Raw genomic sequence first — 25,399 nt, 5'->3', positions numbered from 1 at the left:
TTACCTTAGCTTTCTTGGGAACAGGAACAATGGTGGCCCTCTTGAAGCATGTGGGAACAGCAGACTGGTATAGGGATTGATTGAATATGTCCGTAAACACACCGGCCAGCTGGTCTGCGCATGCTCTGAGGGTGCGGCTGGGGATGCCGTCTGGGCCTGCAGCCTTGCGAGGGTTAACACGTTTAAATGTCTTACTCACCTCGGCTGCAGTGAAGGAGAGACCGCATGTTTTCGTTGCAGGCCGTGTCAGTGGCACTGTATTGTCCTCAAAGCGGGCAAAAAGTTATTTAGTCTGCCTGGGAGCAAGACATCCTGGTCCGTGACTGGGCTGGATTTCTTCCTGTAGTCCGTGATTGACTGTAGACCCTGCCACATGCCTCTTGTGTCTGAGCCGTTGAATTGAGATTCTACTTTGTCTCTGTACTGACGCTTAGCTTGTTTGATAGCCTTGCGGAGGGAATAGCTGCACTGTTTGTATTCGGTCATGTTACCAGACACCTTGCCCTGATTAAAAGCAGTGGTTCGCGCTTTCAGTTTCACGCGAATGCTGCCATCAATCCACGGTTTCTGGTTAGGGAATGTTTTAATCGTTGCTATGGGAACGACATCTTCAACGCACGTTCTAATGAACTCGCACACCGAATCAGCGTATTCGTCAATGTTGTTATCTGACGCAATACGAAACATATCCCAGTCCACGTGATGGAAGCAGTCTTGGAGTGTGGAGTCAGCTTGGTCGGACCAGCGTTGGACAGACCTCAGCGTGGGAGCGTCTTGTTTTAGTTTCTGTCTGTAGGCAGGGATCAACAAAATGAAGAGAATTCTCTTGGTAGATAATGCGGTCTACATTTGATTGTGAGGAATTCTAAATCAGGTGAACAGAAGGATTTGAGTTCCTGTATGTTTCTTTCATCACACCATGTCTCGTTAGCCATAACGCATACGCCCCCGCCCCTCTTTTTACCAGAAAGGTGTTTGTTTCTGTCGGCGCGATGCGTGGAGAAACCCGTTGGCTGCACCGCTTCGGATAGCATCTCTCCAGTGAGCCATGTTTCCGTGAAGCACAGAACGTTACAGTCTCTGATGTCCCTCTGGAATGCTACCCTTGCTCGGATTTCATCAACCTTGTTGTCAAGAGACTGGACATTGGCAAGAAGAATGCTAGGGAGTGGTGCACGGTGTGCCCGTCTCCGGAGTCTGACCAGAAGACCGCCTCGTTTCCCTCTTTTTCGGAGTCGTTTTTTTGGGTCGCTGCATGCGATCGATTCCGTTGTCCTGTTTGTAAGGCAGAACACAGGATCCGCGTCGCGAAAAACATATTCTTGGTCGTACTGATGGTGAGTTGACGCTGATCTTATATTCAGTAGTTCTTCTCGACTGTATGTAATGAAACCTAAGATGACCTGGGATACTAATGTAAGAAATAACACGTAAAAAAACAAAAAACTGCATAGTTTCCTAGGAACGCGAAGCGAGGCGACCATCTCTGTCGGCGCCGGAAGTAAAAAGTGATGGAGTACACTACCGTTCAAAAGTTTGGGGCCACTTAGAAATGTCCTTGTTTTTGAAAGAAAATTTTAAAAAACAATGTCATTTAAAATAACATAAAATTGATCAGAAATACAGTGTAGACATTGTTAATGTTGTAAATGACTATTGTAAAATGGAATATCTACATAGGCGCACAGAGGCCCATTATCAGCAACCATCCCTCCTGTGTTCCAATGGCACATTGTGTTAGCCTTTTAAAATGCAAAACTTGGATTAGCTAACTGATCATTAGAAAACCCTTTTGAAATGATGTTAGCACAGCTGAAAACTGTTTTTCTGATTAAAGAAGCAATTAATCTGGCCTTCTTTAGACTAGTTGAGTATCTGGAGCATCAGCATTTGTGGGTTCGATTACAGGCTCAAAATGGCCAGAAACAAATCACTTTCTTCTGAAACTCGTCAGTCTATTCTTGTTCTGAGAAATGAAGGCTATTCCATGTGAGAAATTGCCAAGAAACTGAAGATGTCGTACAACGCTGTGTACTACTCCCTTCACAGAACAGCGCATAATGGCTCTAAGTCCTCAATAGGCAGCTTCATTAAATAGTACCCTCAAAACACCAGTCTCAACGTCAACAGTGAAGAGGTGACTCCGGGATGCTGGCCTTCAAGACAGAGTTGCAAAGAAAAAGCCGTATCTCAGGCTGGCCAATAAAAATAAAAGATTAAGATGAGCAAAAGAACACAGACACTGGACAGAGGAACTCTGCCTAGAAGGCCAGCCTCCCGGAGTCGCCTCTTCACTGTTGACATTGATACTGGTGTTTTGTGATCCACATTTTTTCATGGGGCAGAGAGAAGATGTAGCATTCTTAAAGCTAATATCATGCAATTCTACACATTTTGCAATGCCTGATATGTGATACCATGAGGGGGGGGGCAATTTTGTGGGGTTGGGACCTGCAGCATGTATTGACTCTGTTCTTAGTCCAGATCCGGCCCGTGGTCCACCTGTTCAGTATGGGGCAAATAGGCCATACAATTGGTACAGTTCATTGAGCATTAGTCTTCCGAGCTTTGTGAGTAGCCATCTTGATAGGGGCCAGGAAGTGACCAGGACGTGTTGACGTCACTGGTCGGCCATATTAGGTGAGGCCCATAGAAAGTATTAGGAGCAATTTTATGGCATGAATAGCTAAGACACTTAACCTACACCAAAGGGCCATGTTTTTCTCTGTATAACATGAGAATCCTCTGTGGTTATCAGTGTAATTGTAGCGTGACCAATCGACCGAATTGATGCAGTTGAACTGGGTCTTTAGAAAACACCGAATTTCAAACAACCTCCATTCCTGACGTGTTCGTATCTCTAAGATTCCAGTATTTATGTGCCTGTGTCTTTATCCTTGTGTCCACCCTATACGTCTACGGATCCAGCTGTCTCTGATGTGAATTTGCTATTTTATTTCTTCCCTTCACACCCCTTTCATCTCTCTCTCTTCTCTCCTCTCTTTGTCCTCTCCTCACCTCTCTCATCCCTTTAATTTCTCATTTTTACACTTCTGTCTCACTGAGGAAAACAAAAACAAAGCAGAAAAGCAAACCCAGTCTATGCAGTCTGTTTGATGGCCAAACACTAGCAAACTCTCCCTCGCTCTCTCCTTTTCCTCCGGATGCCCTCTCTCTCTCTCTCTCTCTCTCTCTCTCTCCAAACTAGCATACTATTTAGAATGAAGCAACGCATTGGGGCAATGTATTCAAAGTAGTACAATAGTACGTACACTGGAATGTAGCTCATAGGGCTCTGTTCAGTAGGGTGAAACATTACACATATAAGCATGACATAACATAGAACATTAGGAAAGTATCCCAAGCCCTGCAATAGGGGGTGTACTTGGACAGCAAGCTGCCTCACACTACAGAAACAGGAGATTGGGCAGGAACCTATGAGCCATTTTGACTCAAATAAGGCCATAATAAAAGTTGTAGTGCCTGAAATATATGAATGCATTTTTCATGTAATGTATCGTGTTAATCTATTCTCAACAACTTAGTTTGTTGTCCCATTTGTTATGTGCAGTACTATAATGTTATTGAAATGTGTTTCCTTTGTGTTCTTCCCTCTCCAGTCATCTGGACAACCACCGGCTGTGGGAGCCCAACGAGTTTGCTGTTTCCTGTTTCCGGATCATCATGTACTCCATACAGGTGGGTTCTCCAGTCATAGTGGTGTCCCTAGGTGGCTTTGCCAGATAAGAGACGATCGATGAGGCTCGGGGCGAGGTGTGTCGTGTTTTTAAGAGCTTTGTTTGAGCAGTGCTCAGGGTCAGCCCTAATCCTAGTCTAGGTTCTAGTGTCTTGGCTAGATGAGACTGTGTCTGGTCTGTCTGAGAGAGAAATTGTTTATCTATCTGCAAGATAAACTCTGTACATCTGTCATAATGTAATACCATATATATGCCTTTTATCCAAGGTCAGTAAGTCATGTCTGCATATATTTTACGTATGGGTGGTCCCGGAAATCGAACCCACAATTCTGGCGTTTCAAGCGCCATGCTCTACCCATCTGAGCTACAGAGGATCTGTCTATTTGCCTGTCCGCCAGTCTTTGTTTTTGTCTGTGTTGGTCTTTGTCAGTCTGTCTTTGTGAATCTGTCCGTCCACCTGTCTGTTCACTCAATAGCAGGAGAGAACATCCCAACACCTTTGTCTCTGAGTGAAACAGTATGTCTGTTCGTCCATCCACCTGTGCGTTTTCGGATGTAGTGGGGACATTGATTGTTGCTGATTGTTTTAGTGTTTGGAAACAAGGAAATAAAAAAGGACAAATTAAGTACACGTGTTCATAAAGGTAAATGTACATTGTGTTGAACTCAACAGATTAGACCGACTGTTTCCCCAAACCTCCCAAACCCCACCCCTGCCATTGTGACCTTGAGCAAGACATGAACCTCTAAATTTGCTCCAGGGGTGCTGCAGTAGCTAACCCTAGTTTCCAAACTGTGTGTGTTGTGTGTTGTGTGTGTGTGTGTGTGTGCATCGACCTTAAAGTATTTTTATCTTCACCTCACTCCCCCTTTCATTCTCTCCCACTGTCTTTCCCAGGCCCAACACTCCCACCACGTCATACAGCAGGTCCTGGGCCACCTGGACACGCACAACAAGAACACCCCTCGCATGAGGGCCGGCATCGTGCAGGTCCTTCTCGAGACGGTCGCCATAGCAGCCAAAGGCTCCGTCGGTGAGTTGGCTTGGGAAGTGCCTCTAGTGACCCAACAGGCTATGTCCCAAATGGCACCCTATTCCATTTGCAGTGCATTACTTTTGACAGGCCCATAGATTTCTGGTCAACATTTGTGCACTATATAGGGAACTGGGTGTCATTTGGGACACACACATGATGTGGTCTGTCAGATGAGTCAAAGGTACATAAGCTCTATGGATGGATAGGTAGATTGGTTTAGAGATGGATAGGGTATAACTGATTATAAACACCTGAGGATCTGTTGACATGACAGATTGATGGCTCAGGGTGAAATTTTCATCTGGATCAGCCTTTCTCAAACCCAGTTCTGAGGAGGAATGTCTTCAGGTCCGCGGCATATTCCTCATGACAAACTCTTACTGATTGCGCATGATTTGTCTCAATCCACTGAATACGCCTCTTAGTTCATAGAACCGCGGTTATGTGAGTAACCTCCGATCTCCGCTTACCGGTCATGACAAACCGAGCAGTTTCTGACTCCTTCCTACAGGCTCTAACTTTATTATGACCCCATTCCTGAAAGCTACGACTCCCATGATCATGTCTTCTGTTCCCCTCCAAGCCGTTCAAGGCACGTTAGAAGGGACTGTGAGAATATCATTTGAATGCAATGCAGGATCTTTTCTACACACACACACACACAATTAGTACCTGATGAACTTTACCTGAACTTACCGATACCTTTCTAATGCATTTCAGCTACGACAAAACAGGCTCCTTCAAATTGAAATTTGGCCTACCGGATTTGAAGTATCTTTGTCTGTTATTTATATGTATTGAAATAATGACAGCAAGGGCAAATTCTAAAGTTTCATTATGATATATATTTTTTTTTACATATTTGTTTCTGATTAAGATCACTGTATTGGTCAATTGCACACAATGTCCAACTAAAATTAGACTACCGCTTTTAACCCAAAAGACATGTACAGGTTTTAGAGAGGTTTGGGGGTTTGCCACACTGGGTGCCCGGCGAGCTGTTGTTGTGGGGGTTAAGTGCTCAAGGGCACAACAGCAGGCAATGGCATCTAGAATTTGATACCAGCAACCTTCCAGTTGCCAGCTGACTTCCAGACAAATGTTTTCCCGTCAGACCCTGGGATTCGAACTGGCAACCCTCCCGTTGCTGGCTCGCCTCTCTAATGTCTCAGCTGCCTGCCACCCCCAGCTGATCCTAGAATAAAATAGCTTGATGGTCCATATTGTTACTATCTTAAACAATTCTATATGTTAGGAGATATCATAGGGAAAACACCTACAAAAATGGGTGTTTTTAATAAATAAGCAATTGTCAATCATTTTTGGCCAAGAGCCCTCAGAAGAAGAATGGATACCCATTCATTTAAGGTGCTCCAAAGCTATTTACTTTCATTCTTTATATAATTTATCTTTGTTTCATAGTATAGTTTATTTTAGTTCACTTTATTCAAATAATTGTTCAATGCAGCTAGCCACTCCTTTTGGCTCCTTTCTCAACCATACCATTTTTCAATTCCTTATCAATCCACTTGGATTTAACTGTTTTTAGTCATTTCTTAATCAGTGCTTGCTTATTAGTAACGGGAATGCCTTGCCACAAAAACGTTTGAGAAACGCTAATCTAGATGTAGGCAATGGATGGGTCTATGGGTAGATGGATGCATAGGAAATTATTTGACAATTATTATTTTGTTGATGGCGACAACTGCTTGGTTAAGCTGTCAACTCGCAACTTTTCTGTTGTGACAGTATGTAGCTTTATTGTCATTATGATAGCTACAAGCTAGCCATTTAACTTTTTGGGGTAATGCTACTGTAATGATGGGAGACAAAATACTGTCAATAAATCTTTGATTTAATAGTAGATGTTCAGTTTGGAGAGGAAGACTAGAAGGAGGAAGATACTTTGATCGCATGTTTATTTAAACCCAATGATTTGGCCCTCTTTTTCCCTCCCAATAAACCGCTCTCTCGACAGGACTGACCCGTTCCAACAAACATACATTTGACAGTGCATACACTGTTAACCCAAACTCCCAAACCTCATCCCCACCAAATCTCTGGTTAGGTATGTTCAGGCTGCAGGGGGCTCCATAGCTGGAGGTAGAAGGGGGCCCCTAACCACAGATCTATGATCATCCTAACCTTGACCATCATTTTTCTTTTTATCTGGCCCTGGACCAGTGGTTATGGGCAACTTCTATGAACACCATATCCTAACCAAACTTCAACCCATCCAAGCTATATTTTGGACAAACACTTTTTAAATTCCATAGATACAGTATAACATACGGTGTGTGCTCTGGTTGGTTTGGTCTTAAAGCCACACTTTGTACCTTTCAAGTTTGGTCACTGCTGTTGTTTGTAAATGGGGTGGGTCTTGGTAGATCTAACTGCGCCTCTTAGTTCAAATAACTATGTGGCAACCTCACCTACCTCCCACATCATCTGTTTACTGGTGCAGAATATTTGACTGGAATTGAATGTGACCCATTTTGTCTTTACCTGCATTGGTGGAAGTTTGGATTTGGTGTCTCTTGTTGTAGTACTGTGTAAATGGTGTAAATTACTATGCCAACTCCCTCCACCCCTGTGCTAAACTGTGTATCAAATATATGGTATTTTGTAGTTTTCCCTGTTATGATTCTTTCTGTGATATATTGGGGGGTACAGTGACATTAGTAGTGTCAAAAATTTAATGTATTAACTGGTTGTAGTCCTTTCTATACAATTTTGTTTTTATAATATGAGAAAATAATTTTGCTTAATCCACTAAAACAAACTGAGCATGGTTTACTTGTATCATTACCCAGTCCTGTGTGGCCCAGTTAGGAGGAGCATGGCACAAGCAATGCCAAGGTTGTGGGTTTAGTTCCTGCAGGGATCACATAGACTGACTATACCAAACAGTAGGAACATCTTCCAAATATTAAGTTGCATCCCCCTACCCCGCCCTGTTGCCCTCAGAACAGGGATGCTGGCCCATGTTGACTACAATGCTTCCCACAGTTGTGTCAAGTTGGCTGGATGTCCTTCGGTTGGTAGACCATTCTTGATACACATGGGAAACTGTTGAATGTGAAAAACCCAGAAGCATGGCATTTCTTGACACAAATCGGTGCACCTGGCACCTACTACCATCAAAGGCACTTCAATAGTTTGTCTTACCCATTCCCCCTCTGAATGGCACACATACACAATCTATGTCTCAATTGTCTCAAAGCTTAAAAATCCTAATATAACCGGGCTCCTCCTCTTCATCTAGACTGATTTGAAGTGGATTTTAACAGGTGACCTCAATAAGGGATCATAGCTTTCACCTGGTCGGTCAGCCATGGAAAGCAGGTGTTCTTAATGTTTTGTATACTAAGTGTATGTGTGCACTCACTGTACTGTAAGTCACTTTGTAAAAAAGTGTGTGCTAAATGGCATATAATAATATAGACATATATCCCCATTTTAAAAGGAGTTTACCATCTAAAGAGACACGAGGGAGTCTTTTTGATTTTGAGACCAAATTAGAGGTATAACACCCAATGGCCTAATGAATCAGAGGAGGCGTACCAGTCCAAGGATGCAACTAGTTGCGTGCTCTGACTTAGGGTCATAACTCTATGGAAAATGCTAAATCCGACATGCTCAAATTCTGTCAGTAAGACTTAGTTGCTGTTGCCAAGGGTTAATCTGACTTGAATGAAAAAGACAGCCAGCACTTGCAAATAAACTGTATATTTGAGTTATTGACATAAGCAGTCAATCTGACGGCTGAGTATGATAAAAAAAATTAAATAGTTAATTTGCTGGTCATTTTTCAGTCAAGTTGTCTGTCTATTGAAAATTTGGATTAGGACCATTGTGCTTCTTGACTCAAAAAATTGTGAAAAGTCAAGACTGGTCCACGTCCCACATCATCTTTGAAATGCCTCAACCTAAATAAATGGGAAATAGCACAGTCTAATTTCCTATTTCATGGGGTCTTTTATACACTGGTGATGTTTGTAAATGTATGTACAGTATAGGATATGTTAGCCTGGTGGAACCAGCTTGATACTGCGTTCAGCATTCTAATTTACTTGGTAAATGGTGAACGTAGCCATCAGGCTAGTGACAGTACCAGTCAAAGGGTTGGACACACCTACTCATTCAAGGATTTTTCTTTATTTACACTATTTTCTACATTGTAGAATAATAGTGAATCAAATCAAATCAAATTTTATTTGTCACATACACATGGTTAGCAGATGTTAATCCGAGTGTAGCGAAATGCTTGTGCTTCTAGTTCCGACAATGCAGTAATAACCAACAAGTAATCTAACTAACAATTCCAAAACTACTGTCTTATACATAATGTAAGGGGATAAAGAATATGTACATAAGGATATATGAATCAGTGATGGTACAGAGCAGCATAGGCAAGATACAGTAGATGGTATCAAGTACAGTATATACATATGAGATGAGTATGTAAACAAAGTGGCATAGTTAAAGTGGCTAGTGATACATGTATTACATAAGGATGCAGTCGATGATATAGAGTACAGTATATACGTATGCATATGAGATGAATAATGTAGGGTAAGTAACATTATATAAGGTAGCATTGTTTAAAGTGGCTAGTGATATATTTACATCATTTCCCATCAATTCCCATTATTAAAGTGGCTGGAGTTGAGTCAGTGTCAGTGTGTTGGCAGCAGCCACTCAATGTTAGTGGTGGCTGTTTAACAGTCTGATGGCCTTGAGATAGAAGCTGTTTTTCAGTCTCTCGGTCCCAGCTTTGATGCACCTGTACTGACCTCGCCTTCTGGATGATAGCAGGGTGAACAGGCAGTGGCTCGGGTGGTTGATGTCCTTGATGATCTTTATGGCCTTCCTGTAACATCGGGTGGTGTAGGTGTCCTGGAGGGCAGGTAGTTTGCCCCCGGTGATGCGTTGTGCAGACCACACTACCCTCTGGAGAGCCTTACGGTTGTGGGCGGAGCAGTTGCCGTACCAGGCGGTGATACAGCCCGACAGGATGCGCTCGATTGTGGATCTGTAGAAGTTTGTGAGTGCTTTTGGTGACAAGCCGAATTTCTTCAGCCTCCTGAGGTTGAAGAGGCGCTGCTGCGCCTTCTTCACGATGCCGTCTGTGTGAGTGGACCAATTCAGTTTGTCTGTGATGTGTATGCCGAGGAACTTAAAACTTGCTACCCTCTCCACTACTGTTCCATTGATGTGGATAGGAGGGTGTTCCCTCTGCTGTTTCCTGAAGTCCACAATCATCTCCTTAGTTTTGTTGACGTTGAGTGTGAGGGCATCAACACTATGAAATAACACATATGGAAACATGTATTAACCAAATAAAGTGTTAAACAAATCAAAATGTATTTTATATTTGAGATTTTTAAAAGTAGCCACCCTTTACTTTGATGACAGCTTTGCACGCTCTTCGCATTCTCTCAACCAGCTTCTCCTTGGAAGGTTTTTCCAACAGTCTGGATGGAGTTCCCACACGTACAGAGCACTTGTGGGCTGCTTTTCCTTCACTCTGCAGTCCAACTCATCCCAAACCATCTCAATTGGGTTGTGGTCGGGTGATTGTGGAGGCCAGGTCATCTGATGCAACACTCCATCACTCTCCTTCTTGGTCAAATAGCCCTTACACAGCCTGAATGTGTGTTTTGGGGTCCTAGTCCTGTTGAAAAACGAATTATAGTCCCACTAAGCGCAAATCAGATGGGATGGCATATCGCAGCAGAATTCTGTCGTAGCCATGCTGGTTAAGTGTGCCTTGAATTCTAAATAAATCACAGACAGTGTCACCAGCAAAGCACCATCACACCACCTCCTCCATGCTTCACGGTGGGAACCACACATGCGGAGATCATCCGTTCACCTACTCTGTGTGTCACAAAGACACGGCGGTTGGAACCAACAGTCTCAAATGTGTGGTTTCTTAGCAGCATTTCGACCATGAAGGCCTGATTTCACACAGTCTCCTCTGAACAGTTGATGTTGAGATGTGTCTGTTACTTGAACTCTGTAAAGCATTTTTTTGGGCTGCAATCTGAGGTGCAGTTAACTCTAATGAAACTTATCCTCTGCTGTAGAAGTAACTCTGGGTCTTCCTTTCCTGTGGCGGTCCTCATGAGAGCCAGTTTCATCATATCTCTTGATTGATTTTGCGATTGCACTTGAAGAAACTTTCAACGTTTTAGAAATTTTCCGGATTGACTGATCTTCATGTCTTAAAGTAATGATGGACTGTCGTTTCTCTTTGCTTATTTGAGCTGTTCTTGCCATAATATGGACTTAGCCCGATTTGGTAACAGACCATATTCTCTATACCCCTACCTTGTCACAACACAAATTATTGTCTCAAATGCATTAAGTAGGAAAGAAATTCCACCAATTAACTTTTAACAAGGCACACCTGTTTATTGAAATCCATTCCAGGTGACTACCTCATGAAGCTGGTTGAGAGAATGCTAAGAGTGTGCAAAGCTGTCAAGGCAAAGGGTGGCTACTTTGAAAAAATATAAAATATATTTGGATTTGTTTAACATCTTTTTGGTTACTACTTGATTCTATCTGTGCCATTTCGAAGTTTTGATATCTTCACTATTATTCTACAACGTAGAAAATAGTCAAAATAAAGAAAAACCCTTGAATGAGTAGGTGTCCAAACTTTTGACTGGTACTATATATATAGCCTTACGGTATATATATATATATATATTACTGTACTATGGTGGAGAATATACCCTGGTGATGTTTTATTGTATTGTGCTAGAACATGGAGTGTAGTATTCCTTGGTGATTGTATAGTTTTAAAAGCTTTTATATGTGATAATAGAATCCAATAGTCTTTGGTGACCAGATGGTGTGTTGATCGCAATCCCTAACTGTGTGTGTGTGCCTGTTTGTGTGTCTGCGTGTTTGTGTGTCTGCATGTTTGTGTGTCTGCGAGTCTTTGTGTGTGTGCTTGCCTGTGTGTGTCTGTGTGCTTGTGTGTGTATGTGTATCATCAGGCCCTACGGTACTGGAGGTGTTCAACACCCTGCTCAAGCACCTGCGGATGAGTGTGGACTTTGAGCTGGGTGAGAACTCCAGACGGAACTCTGGCGCCAGTGTGTCCTCGTCCGGACGGGTCAAGGAGAGCGAGGAGCGCATTGTCCAGAACGCCATCATCCAGACAATCGGTTAGTTGCCCTAACATGCCTGTTGCATTTGTTTTTTTGGTTCCCCATTAGCTGTTAGTCATGACAGCTACTCTTCCTAGGGTCCACACAAAACATTCATATGCCCATTTAATTTTTTTTTTTAACTTTTATTTCACATTTATTTTGTATTTATTTTATTTAACTAGGCAAGTCAGTTAAGAACAAATTTTTATTTAAAATGACGGCCAAACCCTAACGACGCTGGGCCAATTGTGCGCCGCCCTATAAGACTCCCAATCACGGCCGGTTGTGATACAGCCTGGAATCAAACCAGGGTCTGTAGTGATGCCTCTTGCACTGAGATGCAGTGCCTTAGACCGCTGTGCCACTCAGGAGCAGCGGTCTAAGGTCTTTCATGGCATGCCAAATTTCATGTATCTGATTTAACACGTTTCCTGTGGCGTCATGCTGGTGGCAGAGTCAGGATTTTGCTGAAGCAGTATGAGCCCATGGCCCCATTCTGACTGGTGTTAATCGTACAGGCTGGTGGCTGTGGTGTAATGATTTGGGGAATTTTTTCCTAGCACATGTTCGGTCCCTTGATACCAACTGAGCAACATCAATCCCCCAAAGAATTCAGGCTATTCTGAGGGGTCGAACTCGGTTTCATTAGTTTATGTTACTGTAGGCTATATGTAAAAACAAAATACCACAAACTTCAAAATTCTAATGTTCAATCCATTTTATTTGTGGAGTGCCTTTGTTACAACTATAAAACAGAAAGCATACAGTGCCTTCAGAAAGTATTCACACCCCTTGACTTTTGTTGTGTTACAAAGTGGGATTAAAATGGATTTGGTCATTTTTTTTGTCAACAATCTACACAAAATACTCTGCTGAAGTGTAAGAAATGTTTTAAACTTTTTTTTAAAAGTCGAAAAATATTTTAAATATTCAATCCCCTGAGTGAATATATTTTAGAATCCCCTTTGGCAGAGATTACAGCTGTGAGTCTTTTGGGGTAAAGGCGTCCACATGCTTCCCTTCCAAAACAACCTTTTTTGACGTTTTGGTTAGTTTTGGTCTTCGGCAAGGGTGTTTTCAGCTGTTCGTGCACATACGTCTTTTTCTTGAGGCAAGTTGAAATCGGTAGCCAAAGTCTATGCCCCTTCGTTGGTGAATGGTCAACCGTAGGGATTCTTCGATTAAGTGTTTGTTGTCATTCAGCGAGATAAGACGAGTTTTCATGCACATTTTTTCACTTGAGAAATACTGCACCAAACAAATTAGAATTTGCGTGACTAACATCTCCTCTGCAAAAACATCTAAATGATTGACAGAGTTATCTTAGATTTATTTCGGACTATTCCGGATAAGATGTCTCAAGATGGACAAACAGTACTATTGCCATTTTTCAAGCATTTACATTTACATTTAAGTCATTTAGCAGACGCTCTTATCCAGAGCGACTTACAAATTGGTGCTTTCACCTTATGATATCCAGTGGAACAGCCACTTTACAATAGTGCATCTAGGTCTTTTAAGGGGGGGGGGGGGGGGAAGGATTACTTTATCCTATCCTAGGTATTCCTTAAAGAGGTGGGGTTTCAGGTGTCTCCGGAAGGTGGTGATTGACTCCGCTGTCCTGGCGTCGTGAGGGAGTTTGTTCCACCAAGCAAAGGTCTTTTAAGGGTGTATGCGAGCACACTCGTTCGGTTTGGCAAAGCGAACCGAAGCATGCTGGTGCCTTCAGTCTCAAAGAGCTTTCCACAACTGGATTGTGCAAAATTTGCCCATTTATATATATTTTTAAATTATTCAAGCTCTGTCAAATTGTTTGTTGATCTTTGCTAGAGAACTATCTTCAGGTCATAGATTTTCAAGTAGATTTAAGTCAAAACTGTAACTCGGCCACTCAGGAACATTCACTGCTTTCTTGGTAAGCAACTCCAGTGTAGATTTGGCCTTGTGTTTTAGGTTATTGTCCTGCTGAAAGGTGAACTAATCTCCCAGTGTCTGGTGGAAAGCAGACTAAACCAGGTTTTCCTCTAGGATTTTGCCTGTGCTTAGCTCTATTCTGACTTTTTTTATCCTGAAAAACTCCCCAGTCCTTAATGATTACAAGCATAACCATAACATGATGCAGCAACTACCATGCTTGACAATATGGAGAGTGGTACTCAGTAATGTATTGGATTGGATTTGCCCCAAACATACATAACATTTTGTATTCAGGACAAAAAGTGAATTGCTTTGCCACATTTCTGGCAGTATTACTTTAGTGCCTTGCTGCAATCAAGGATGCTTGTTTTGGAATATTTTCATTCTGTAAAGGCGTTTTTTCACTCTGTCAATTAGGTTAGTATTGTGGAGTAACTACAATGGTGTTTATCCATCTTCAGTTATTTCCCATCACAGCCATTGAACTTTGTAACTGTTTTAAAGTCACCATTGGCCTCACGTTGAAATCCCTGAGTGCTTTCCTTCCTCTCCGGCTATTGAGTTAGGAAAGACGCCTGTATCTTCATAGTGACTGGGTGTATTCAACATGTAATTTGACTTCAGCATAATCAAAGAGATTCAATGTCTGATTTTTTTTTTAGTAGGCGCTCTTTGCATTGGAAAACCTCTGTTTTTTTGTGGCTGAATCTGTGTTGGAAATTCACTGCTCAACTGAGGGACCTTACAGATCATTTTGTGTGTCGGGTACAGAGATGAGGTAGTCATAAAAAAAACTGAGTTCGTGCAACTTATTATGTGACTTGTTAAGCACATTTTTACTCCTGAACTTATTTAGGCTTGCCATAACAAACCCCTTTGTTATGGCAAGCCTAAATAAGTTCAGGAGTAAAAATGTGCTTAACAAGTCACATAATAAGTTGCACGAACTCAGTTTTTCGGAATAGTCCGAAATAATCTAATACTTCGACTCAAGACGTTTCAGCTTTACATTTGTTTAAAATAGTTACTCTTTTACATGACGGGGCATTGGGTGTAGGCCAGTGACAAAAATATCTACATTTATTCCATTTTAAATTCAGGCTGCAACACAATTTTGGGGGGCAAAGTTAAGGGGTTTGAATACTTTCTGAAGGCACCATATGTGTTGGAACACTGTAACATCTTCTTACAACGACAAAATAAAAATACCCCAACCACCAAGACACACGGTTAGCAACACATGATGAAAACATCAGTAGCCTAAACATCACTATAAGCACCAAGTGTGCTTTATAAATAGTGAAAATTGTCGAAAAAGCAATAATGGCATTATAATGAATATAAGTGTTTATGACAGCAGTCAAAAATGGTCCATTTTTGTCAGCTTGTGCTTACATGTTTTTTTCCGCTTAGGTCTCGGAGGTGTAGGTTCAGGCTGATGCTCAGAATCAGAAGAATAATCATCAGAGATGTCATGATTCATTTCTTCCGTCTGAGTCGTTTTCATTCAGATTTTGTAGCAACGCTAACGCAGCATGTGCGTTCATTCGTCTTGGTCTTCTTGCCATTGTAAATGATGCACGCTCTCACTGTGTACTCCAAGTAGGCCTGAGTAGACTGATAAGACTCCTTGAAAAATTGCACAGCTTTTCTTCATTTTAGGCTCAAAAGAAGCTCGTCGTCCTCTTACAGTATATCTGTCTTTATCCCGCTCTGTTTTGTATTATACAGGGCTGTCAAACTGTATATATATTTTTTTATCAAGTTAATCGCTGGATTTGCTGTGATAAATTGTGATTAACGCACATTCAGATGTAGTTAAACTAATTTAAAGGGCAATTCCATGATTTTTCAACCTCATTATCATAATCTCCCGCACAATACCAGTGTTTACATTTTGTAGAAAAAATATAGTTAAGTTACCAAAGACATTAATAAATAGTGATTATCAAACATTATGAGATTCACAGTGACGTGGGAAGCATGAAACTCGTTGCAGGTTTTCCTACTTTTAATCCTACCCTGTAATGCCACAGAGAATTAATTTCTAACCACAGATTATTAAAACGCACCATTTTCACTTATGTAGACCCTGGTATGGTGCTGGAGATAATGAATATTGGTTGAAAAGTGGAAGAATTGCCCTTTTAAAAAAAAAAAAATTTCATACAAAAAACCTTCCAAGAATATTGGCATCCTGATATCCTAATATTGTCCAAAGTAATGGTTAGCAAAACAAGACATTTGATCAAACACTCTTTAGCTGTATATATATGATGTATTTTAGATATTTTCAGTGCATTTTAACCTCTTGAGTGTAGGGGGCAGTATTTTGATGTTTGGATGAAAAACGTACCCAAATGAAACTGCCTATTTCTCAGGCCCAGAATCTAGAATATGCATGTAATTGTCAGATTAGGATAGAAAACACTCTAAAGTTTCCAAACCTGTCAGAATATTGTCTGTGACTATGAAAGAACTGATATTGCAGGCGAAAACCTGAGGAAAATCCAACCCGGAAGTGCTGTTTTTCCTGAAACCTCTCTATTCCATTGCATGCCTTCCCTCCATTTAAAGGGATATCAACCAGATTCATTTTCCTATGGCTTCCCACATTGTGTGAACAGTCTTTAGATGTAGTTTCAGGGTTTTATTCTGAAAAATTAGCGAGAAAGATCACATCGTGTCATTGGATGGCTGGGTGCCAGCAGAGTTTTGCATGCATGAGCAGACATTTTCTCTCTCACTCCTATTGAAAACGCTACGGTCGGGTTGAAATATTATCGATTATTCATTGTAAAAACAACCTGGAGGATTGATTATAAAAAACGTTTGACATCTTTCTACAAACTTCACGGATACTATTTGGAATTTTCGTCTGCCCCGTCGTGACCGCTCGAGCCTGTGGATTTCTGAACATAACGTGCCAACCAAATTAAAGTTTTGGGATTTAAAAATAATCTTTCTGGAACAACTGGAACATGTATTGTGTAACTGGGAGTCTCGTGAGTGCAATCTAGAAGAAAAAGAAACGCACACCTATTTAGGCGAGGTGCTGGCTAGCGGAGTAGAAAACTTGAAAATAAAAGAGCACACTCTAGGAACTCAGATGCAAAAATGTAATTACCAACGTTTCGACAGCCAAGCTGTCTACATCAGGGTATAATCACAAACACTGCGGGATGACTCGTTTATGTAGTGTCAAAAGACACAGGTGTCTGTAATCATGGCCAAGAGTCGCCTAATATCATTGGTTAATTCTCAAATATTAAAATGGCATACAAAGAACAGCATACAAACAACAAATGGATAGCATACGATCATAAATTCCTTTTAGACTACACAAGCTTACAAACAATTACAATGGCAAAGTCACAATAATCACAAGAATGGCTTCAGATCAAAGTCTACGTTGAGAACGAAGGGAACAAGGGTCTTTAAGTTAAAGATCCAGGCAGCCTCTCGTTTTAACAATAAATTATCAAGGTCACCCCCTCTCCTAGGGAGGGTGACATGTTCGATGCCAATATAACGCAGAGACAAAATCGAGTGGCCTGCCTCCAAGAAGTGGGCCGCAACTGGGTAAGTAAAGTTTTTACACTTAATGGTGCTACGATGCTCTGCGATACGTGCTTTTAATTCGCGCTTTGTTTTACCAGCATAATTTTTACCACAAGGACAAGTTATAAGGTAAATAACTGCCTTAGTGGAGCACGTAATAACACCTTTGATTGGGATCTATTTCCCTGTTTGTGGGTGTTTGAAGGATCTACATTTATAAGTGCCATTGCATTGAGCACAGCCATTACATTTGTAATTTCCATCCAGTAGGGGCGCAAATAGACGTTCAGGAATATCTTGGGGTGGTAAATCGGAGTGTACCAATTTGTCTCTGAGATTTCTGCCCCATGAGAATACGACCAAGGGAAGGTCCGAAAACACATTACCGAGACTATCATCGGATTTTAGAATGTGCCAATGTTTGTGAACAATTTTTGTAGCCCCTCTCCTTGAACATTCTTTGCGTCTCAGCCATATTCGAAATCTGATTGTTTCTGCAAATTCTTTTGATTCGACAGAATTGTCTGTAGGGCAAACTATTTTTCAAGGGAAGTGGGTGACAACTATCAGCCCTCAACAAACTGTTACGATCAGTAGGCTTCATGTAAAGATCAGTGTATAAAACATTATCTTCACACAAGATCAGAAGATCAAGAAAACTGATTTGACTTGTATCAGATTGCATAGTAAATCTCAGATGCTCAGAACAGGAGTTAAGAAAAGCATGGAACGCCTGGAGCTGTTTTGCATCATCCCTCCATAGAACAAAAATATCATCAATATACTGTTTCCAAATAATGATGTGAGGCAAGAAAACATTTTTGAGAGGATTGAAAATAGACTGTTTCTCCATGTAACCCACATACAAATTAGCATAGTTCGGAGCCATGGGGGATCCCATAGCAGTACCTTTCGTCTGAATAAAGAAATCATTTAGAAACATGAAATAGTTGTGTGAGTACTATTTCAGCCAATGTTATAATGCATGCACTGGAAGGTAGTTCATTAGGGTCACGTTGCAGAAGAAAATGTTCCATAGCTTCAATACCGCCCTCGTGTGGAATATTAGTGTATAACGACTCAACATCAAAAGTAACTAACAAGGTATTCTCAGGGAGAGGATCAAGAGATTCAATGATAGAGATCATACTGCTGGTGTCCTTTACAAAGGAGGGGAGCTGTTCTGTGAGTGGTCTAATAAAAAAGTCAACAAAAGTAGATAGAGGGTCTGTTACTGCATCAATGCCTGCTACAATAGGGCGCCTTGGAGGTTTTGTAACATTCTTGTGTAATTTCGGCAAAGTATAGAAAGTGGCAATTTTAGGGTGTTGAATAGCCAAAAAGTAATGTTCTTTTTTGGTTATCTGACCAGAACTTAAATACCCATCTAGGACAGTAAAGATAGTATTCTGATATTGGGAAGTAGGGTCACTTCTGAGTTTCTTGTAAAAGGTGTTGTCAAGCAGCTGTCTATGACACTCATGTACATAAACTATCCTATCCATGAGTACAACCGACCCACCCTTATCAGCAGGACGAATAAGGGTTGACGTTTCGGATTGTAAATCAAGCAAAGCTTGTTTTTCATCCTTAGGTAAATTATGGAAAGATTTGGACTCCTGTTTATTCTTAAGGAGATGTCCAACATCTTTTTCCACAAGTCTGCAATATGTCTCGATAGAGTGATTGCGATTGGCTGGAGGTATAAAATAACTTGTGCTTCTAAAAGGAGTCGGAGTATGTGCAGGTGAGCAACCTACTGGTTCAATAGAAGTGTCAGAATTAGGGGAGCTAAAGTTTTCCCTTAAATGGATGTTTCTAAAAAACTTAAACACGTCTACCTTAACATTAAATCGTTGCACTGGGTTGTAGGCACAAAATATAACCTTTTATTAAGCAAGGAGATATGGGCAGGGCTCAGTATCTTGCTTGATAAATTAAAGACACTCAGTCCCGTGGGTTCTGGGACCGTGTGAACGGTCTCCTCTGCCTCTGATAGTCGTTTCTTCTTACCCCGTCGGATGCGGCATCTTGTCGATGGCCACCTCCGCCCTTCCATCCGTCCAGTCTCTCGTTGAATAAAAAACTACCACTGGAAGCCGATGAGGCGCTGGTTGTAGAGCGTTGATCAGACCGGGGTGGATCGAAGTAAGCGGCATCCCTCCTGCGTCTGTCATGGAGAGGGGGAGCAGGACCTCCCTTGTCAGGGTTTCTCCAGAAGTAGACTTTATCCTGGGCCTTGTCCTTTTTGTCTTGGTTGAATTTCTTGATTTTAAGTTCCTTTATTTCTGTAGACAACTTGTCCTGGAGCGCTTGGTTAGTTTTCATCAGTTCATTGAATATGCCATCATCATTAAAAGCTATTTGTAGAGCTGTGCGTTTGTCTTTAATCGTGTTATCCATTTCAATAAAATCCTTCTTCAACTGGTCAACAATTAATGTCATTAACTTCTTCGATATAGGGGGCGCTCTTTTAATTTTTGGATAAAAAAAACGTTCCCGTTTTAAACCAGATATTTTGTCACGAAAAGATGCTCGACTATGCATTTAATTGACAGCTTTGGAAAGAAAACACTCTGACGTTTCCAAAACTGCAAAGATATTATCTGTGAGTGCCACAGAACTGATGCTACAGGCGAAACCAAGATGAAATTTCAAACAGGAAATGCCCCAGATTTTGGCGCTGAAGGCGCTGTGTTCCAATGTCTCCTTATATGGCTGTGAATGCGCAAGGAATGAGCCTACACTTTCTGTCGTTTCCCCAAGGTGTCTGCAGCATAGTGATGTATTTGTAGGCATATCATTGGAAGATTGACCATAAGAGACTACATTTACCAGGTGCGCCACCCGGGTGGCCCTATAAACGTTATCTTCAACTACCTCACAAGTTAATAACAACTGGCACCAACAAGACACGCTGGTCTTGTTCCATCTGTACAACTGCCAACTCATGCCAAAGTAAAATATTGACATCGTCGTCATCATCAGCATCATTACAATTTTCTAATTATAAAATAGGCCTAAATGTCCTCATCTCTTTGATAGGGTTGATTTGGATAACCAGAGTTAAGTGGAGTTGGTATTTTCCATTATCCAATGCTGTTCAAATCTAAATCAAATCAAATCAAATGTATTTATATAGCCCTTCGTACATCAGCTGATATCTCAAAGTGCTGTACAGAAACCCAGCCTAAAACCCCAAACAGCAAGCACTGCAGGAGTAGAAGCACGGTGGCTAGGAAAAACTCCCTAGAAAGGCCAAAACCTAGGAAGAAACCTAGAGAGGAACCAGGCTATGTGGGGTGAAATTGGAGCAGCAGCACAGTCAGGTGGACTGGGGACAGCAAGGAGTCATCGTGTCAGGTAGTCCTGGGGCACGGTCCTAGGGCTCAGGTCCTCCGAGAGAGCGAAAGAAAGAGAGAATTAGAGAGAGCATATGTGGGGTGGCCAGTCCTCTTCTGGCTGTGCCGGGTGGAGATTATAACAGAACATGGCCAAGATGTTCAAATGTTCATAAATGACCAGCATGGTCGAATAATAGTAAGGCAGAACAGTTGAAACTGGAGCAGCAGCATGGCCAGGTGGACTGGGGACAGCAAGGAGTCATCATGTCAGGTAGTCCTGGGGCATGGTCCTAGGGCTCAGGTCCTCCGAGAGAGAGAAAGAGAGAATTAGAGAACGCACACTTAGATTCACACAGGACACCGAATAGGACAGGAGAAGTACTCCAGATATAACAAACTGACCCCAGCCCCCCGACACATAAACTACTGCAGCATAAATACTGGAGGCTGAGACAGGAGGGGTCAGGAGACACTGTGGCCCCATCCGAGGACACCCCCGGACAGGGCCAAACAGGAAGGATATAACCCCACCCACTTTGCCAAAGCACAGCCCCCACACCACTAGAGGGATATCTTCAACCACCAACTTACCATCCTGAGACAAGGCTGAGTATAGCCCACAAAGATCTCCGCCACGGCACAACCCAAGGGGGGGCGCCAACCCAGACAGGATGACCACAACAGTGAATCAACCCACTCAGGTGACGCACCCCCTCCAGGGACGGCATGAGAGACCCCCAGTAAGCCAGTGACTCAGCCCCTGTAATAGGGTTAGAGGCAGAGAATCCCAGTGGAAAGAGGGGAACCGGCCAGGCAGAGACAGCAAGGGCGGTTCGTTGCTCCAGAGCCTTTCCGTTCACCTTCCCACTCCTGGGCCAGACTACACTCAATCATATGACCCACTGAAGAGATGAGTCTTCAGTAAAGACCTAAAGGTTGAGACCGAGTTTGCGTCTCTGACATGGGTAGGCAGACCGTTCCATAAAAATGGAGCTCTATAGGAGAAAGCCCTGCCTCCAGCTGTTTGCTTAGAAATTCTAGGGACAATTAGGAGGCCTGCTTCTTGTGACCATAGCGTACATGTAGGTATGTACGGCAGGACCAAATCAGAGAGATGGGTAGGAGCAAGCCCATGTAATGCTTTGTAGGTTAGCAGTAAAACCTTGACATCAGCCCTTGCTTTGACAGGAAGCCAGTGTAGAGAGGCTAGCACTGGAGTAATATGATACAATTTTTTGGATCTAGTCAGGATTCTAGCAGCCGTATTTAGCACTAACTGAAGTTTATTTTGTGCTTTATCCGGGTAGCCGGAAAGTAGAGCATTGCAGTAGTCTAATCTAGAAGTGACAAAAGCATGGATTCATTTTTCTGCATCATTTTTGGACAGAAAGTTTCTGATTTTTGCAATGTTACGTAGATGGAAAAAAGCTGTCCTCGAAATGGTCTTGATATGTTCTTCAAAAGAGAGATCAGGGTCCAGAGTAACGCCGAGGTCCTTCACAGTTTTATTTGAGACGACTGTACAACCATTAAGATTAATTGTCAGATTCAACAGAAGATATCTTTGTTTCTTGGGACCTAGAACAAGCATCTCTGTTTTGTCCGAGTTTAATAGTAGAAAGTTTGCAGCCATCCACTTCCTTATGTCTGTTGTCTTCAGGCATAACAATGCACATACAAGGATCGCAGCATCTCTTCCTTCGTTGCCATGAAGATTTCCTTACTACACCAGCCCAGCAAATATAGCCCGACTCTGGCCTGATTGCCAATTTTACTGCCGCGCCGGTGCCGCCAAGTGTATGTACTATACCGATTACTAGATCACTACGATTTGGCTTTATGGTTAGAGGCTGTAGACTGGGCAAAAATTGTGTAGTGTGGGCCTTCCTAGTGGCGCAGCGGTCTAATGCACTGCATCGCAGTGGCTGAGGCATCACTACAGATCCGGGTTCCATCCCGGGCGGTGTTGCAGCCGGCCGCGACCAGGAGGCTGATGAGGCGCTGCACAATTGGCTCAGCGTCGTCCGGGTTAGGGGAGGGTTTAGCAACTCCTGTGGTGGGCCAGGCGCATGCACGCTGACACGGTCGTCAGTTGTTCAGTGTTTCCTCCGACACATTGGTGCGGCTGGCTTCCGGGTTAAGCGAGCAGTTTGTCAAGGACACGTGCCTTTCGACCTTCGGCTCTCCCGAGTCGCTATGGGAGTTGCAGCCATGGGAAAAGACTGTAACAACCAATCACAAAATTGGGGAGAAAAAGGGGTAATATATATATATATATATATATATATATATATATATATTATATATATAGTGTGTGTATTTCAGCCATAAGCAGCACTGTGTTGGCATGTGTGTAAAATCTTCAACTACATCAATCTCATGACCCGCTGCCCTGTTTTCCCAACTCTTAAACTAACCCTTTAAATTCTTCCAAATAATCAAATACAGTAGCATACTTAATGAGTCAAATAAGCACTTGGAAGTTTGGGGTGTGCATGCAACAGACATGCAGGACCAGCCCTTGCCTACATAACCACAACCTTTAGTTGCATATTGTGACCCTTTGCTGTGACTTTTGGAGTACTGCTAAGGACGAGATTTACCATTGAACTACTATTCACTGTTAGTTTTGCCCAAAATAAGTGTACATTTTCAGTTTGTAAAATGTACAATTCTTTATTTTTGATGGAAAATAATGATGGTGGCATTGTATGTGTGTGCTTACCGTGACTGTCCCCCTGATATTGGCTACAACACTAGGCTAACGTCCCACAACGTTGCTGCCCAGACAGCAGTGCATGGCAAGCTGGAACGAAGGACACAGTGTCCTGGTGTTTTTGCTGTTTATGCTTGTATCAAGATGACATCTAGATGGTTATCAATATTAGTTCTTTCTTGTGTTGGCTATTATCCTACTTGCAATAAAATCATGGGAGGGAAAATTGGCCAGGTTAGCTACTGCCTGCGACACCGTGATACAGCTGCCCAGTGCAATCACCTCACGTTGGCAAGCAGCTCGATTAAACACTAGTAATTCGCTCCAGCTTGTCTTCGTGCTCCCCGAGGGCAGTAACTTTAGCTAATTGTCATGTTACTGTAACTTCCATATGAACACTAGTTATCTGTCATGACAGATGAATGGGTCAACAAATATACAGTGGTTAAAAGTATATTTTTTGTCATAGTTGAGGGACACTAGCTATCTAACTTACCTAACTGTCGATAGCTATCGCCATAACAACGAAAAGCATCAAGTCGTGGTCTGGCTTCAAAAGATTAAGTCAAAGTCTTGCTGTTGCTCAATGGTAAATCTTATCCGTAGCAGTACTCCATCTAGTCACAACCAGCTTTCTGTAGGTAAGACATTTTTTTCCCAACTCTCCATATTGACCATTTTAGTACCGATTAACCCTGTATCTATGTATTTATGTATCTATGGAGCACGGGAAGCCCATATTGCCATTTGATGGGATTGTATAAGCATTTATAGAGGCAACATCCTCTGCTGCAAAGTATTTTAAGATATTAGGCCTACATTTACTCTTAGATTATTCTGTTACATGGCTAACTAGCAGGAAATTATATTTAAAGAGAAACTTCTGGATTTTCACATTGAGGCCCTTTATCTACTTCCCCACAGTCAGATGAACTCATGGATACCATGCATGCTAGAATATATATATATACTTCCAGTCATTGTGCTAACTCTAGTTAGCATTTGCTCTCAAAACTACTTACTTCTAACTTCCTTCATACTGGACACACAGACATAAAAAAGGTATCCACAAGTTCATCTGACTCTGGGTAGTAGATAAAATTGCCCTCATTGCCAAAATCTCAAAGTATCCCTTTAATTATCTGGATAAAGGGTTTTGAGTTTCCACTTCCTCAGAGTCAGATGGTAAATTAGCCCCAAATTAAATGTCATTTAAAAAATATATATATATTACTGTCTATTGAGCAAAATAATCTAATAACCATATTTAGACAGTAAAGTTATAGCAACAATAGCGTAATTGTCAACCCATAATGAATGCCAATCACTGGTTAGGTGTTGCACACCAAAATATCATTATCATCTTTCCTGGTTGGACATGTTAGATTTAAATGTAGGCCTATCTCAAACATGTCTTGAATCATACCATCTCAATAGCACTTTGAAGGACTTTAAAACATGTTTAGGGCTGCCAAATGTGGCTCATCACCTGGTATGTAGCAAAATTTGAAATGGCTTTTTTGCATGGGATAAAAGTAGACTCAGAGCAACAAAATGGTAAATCATACACTGAATTTTTGAGGAACAATGGGAAAGTAATTCTGCTTTAAAAGTTGATAAACTTGTAAACTCACTTTTGAGAAAATGGCCTTTGAATGTTTTGGTATCTAGTGAAGAGCTCTTCTTTGTCCACCCATCTCGTTTCGCTCTCGGAACGTTCAGAGTGAACACTTGACGCTCTGGACGATGATTTGTTTACCTCTGGATAACATGAAAACAGCCTAACCAGCTCTGCTGGCAACAACTTCATTATGCTTTTTTTGCAGATGTTTACTGACACCGGCCATATTCAACAGGTGTTGCACACTTTAGCTTAAGATCCATAGCTAGCTTGCTAGGTACACAATGAACCTAGCTAGGTAAACAACGTGTAAGATGACACAAGTCACGTAACGTT

General features: G+C 41.9%; 1 protein-coding gene across 2 annotated transcripts in view; it reads left to right on the top strand.

Annotated features, from left to right (window-relative positions):
* efr3a (EFR3 homolog A (S. cerevisiae)) overlaps nt 1–25,399 on the top strand; it is a 252,918-nt gene that overhangs the window by 157,955 nt on the left and 69,564 nt on the right. For both annotated transcript variants that reach the window (XM_029641973.2, XM_029641974.2), the window contains exons 9-11: nt 3,621–3,699; nt 4,597–4,732; nt 11,749–11,919. In XM_029641973.2, the coding sequence (XP_029497833.1) occupies nt 3,621–3,699; nt 4,597–4,732; nt 11,749–11,919 (386 nt within the window). The remainder of the gene's footprint in view (nt 1–3,620; nt 3,700–4,596; nt 4,733–11,748; nt 11,920–25,399) is intronic.

The sequence above is a fragment of the Oncorhynchus nerka genome, linkage group LG9b (genome assembly GCF_034236695.1).
Source record: "Oncorhynchus nerka isolate Pitt River linkage group LG9b, Oner_Uvic_2.0, whole genome shotgun sequence".
Taxonomy (NCBI): domain Eukaryota; kingdom Metazoa; phylum Chordata; class Actinopteri; order Salmoniformes; family Salmonidae; genus Oncorhynchus; species Oncorhynchus nerka.
The sequence above is the reverse complement of the archived record's forward strand: the minus strand, read 5'-3'. Positions and strand labels throughout refer to the sequence as shown.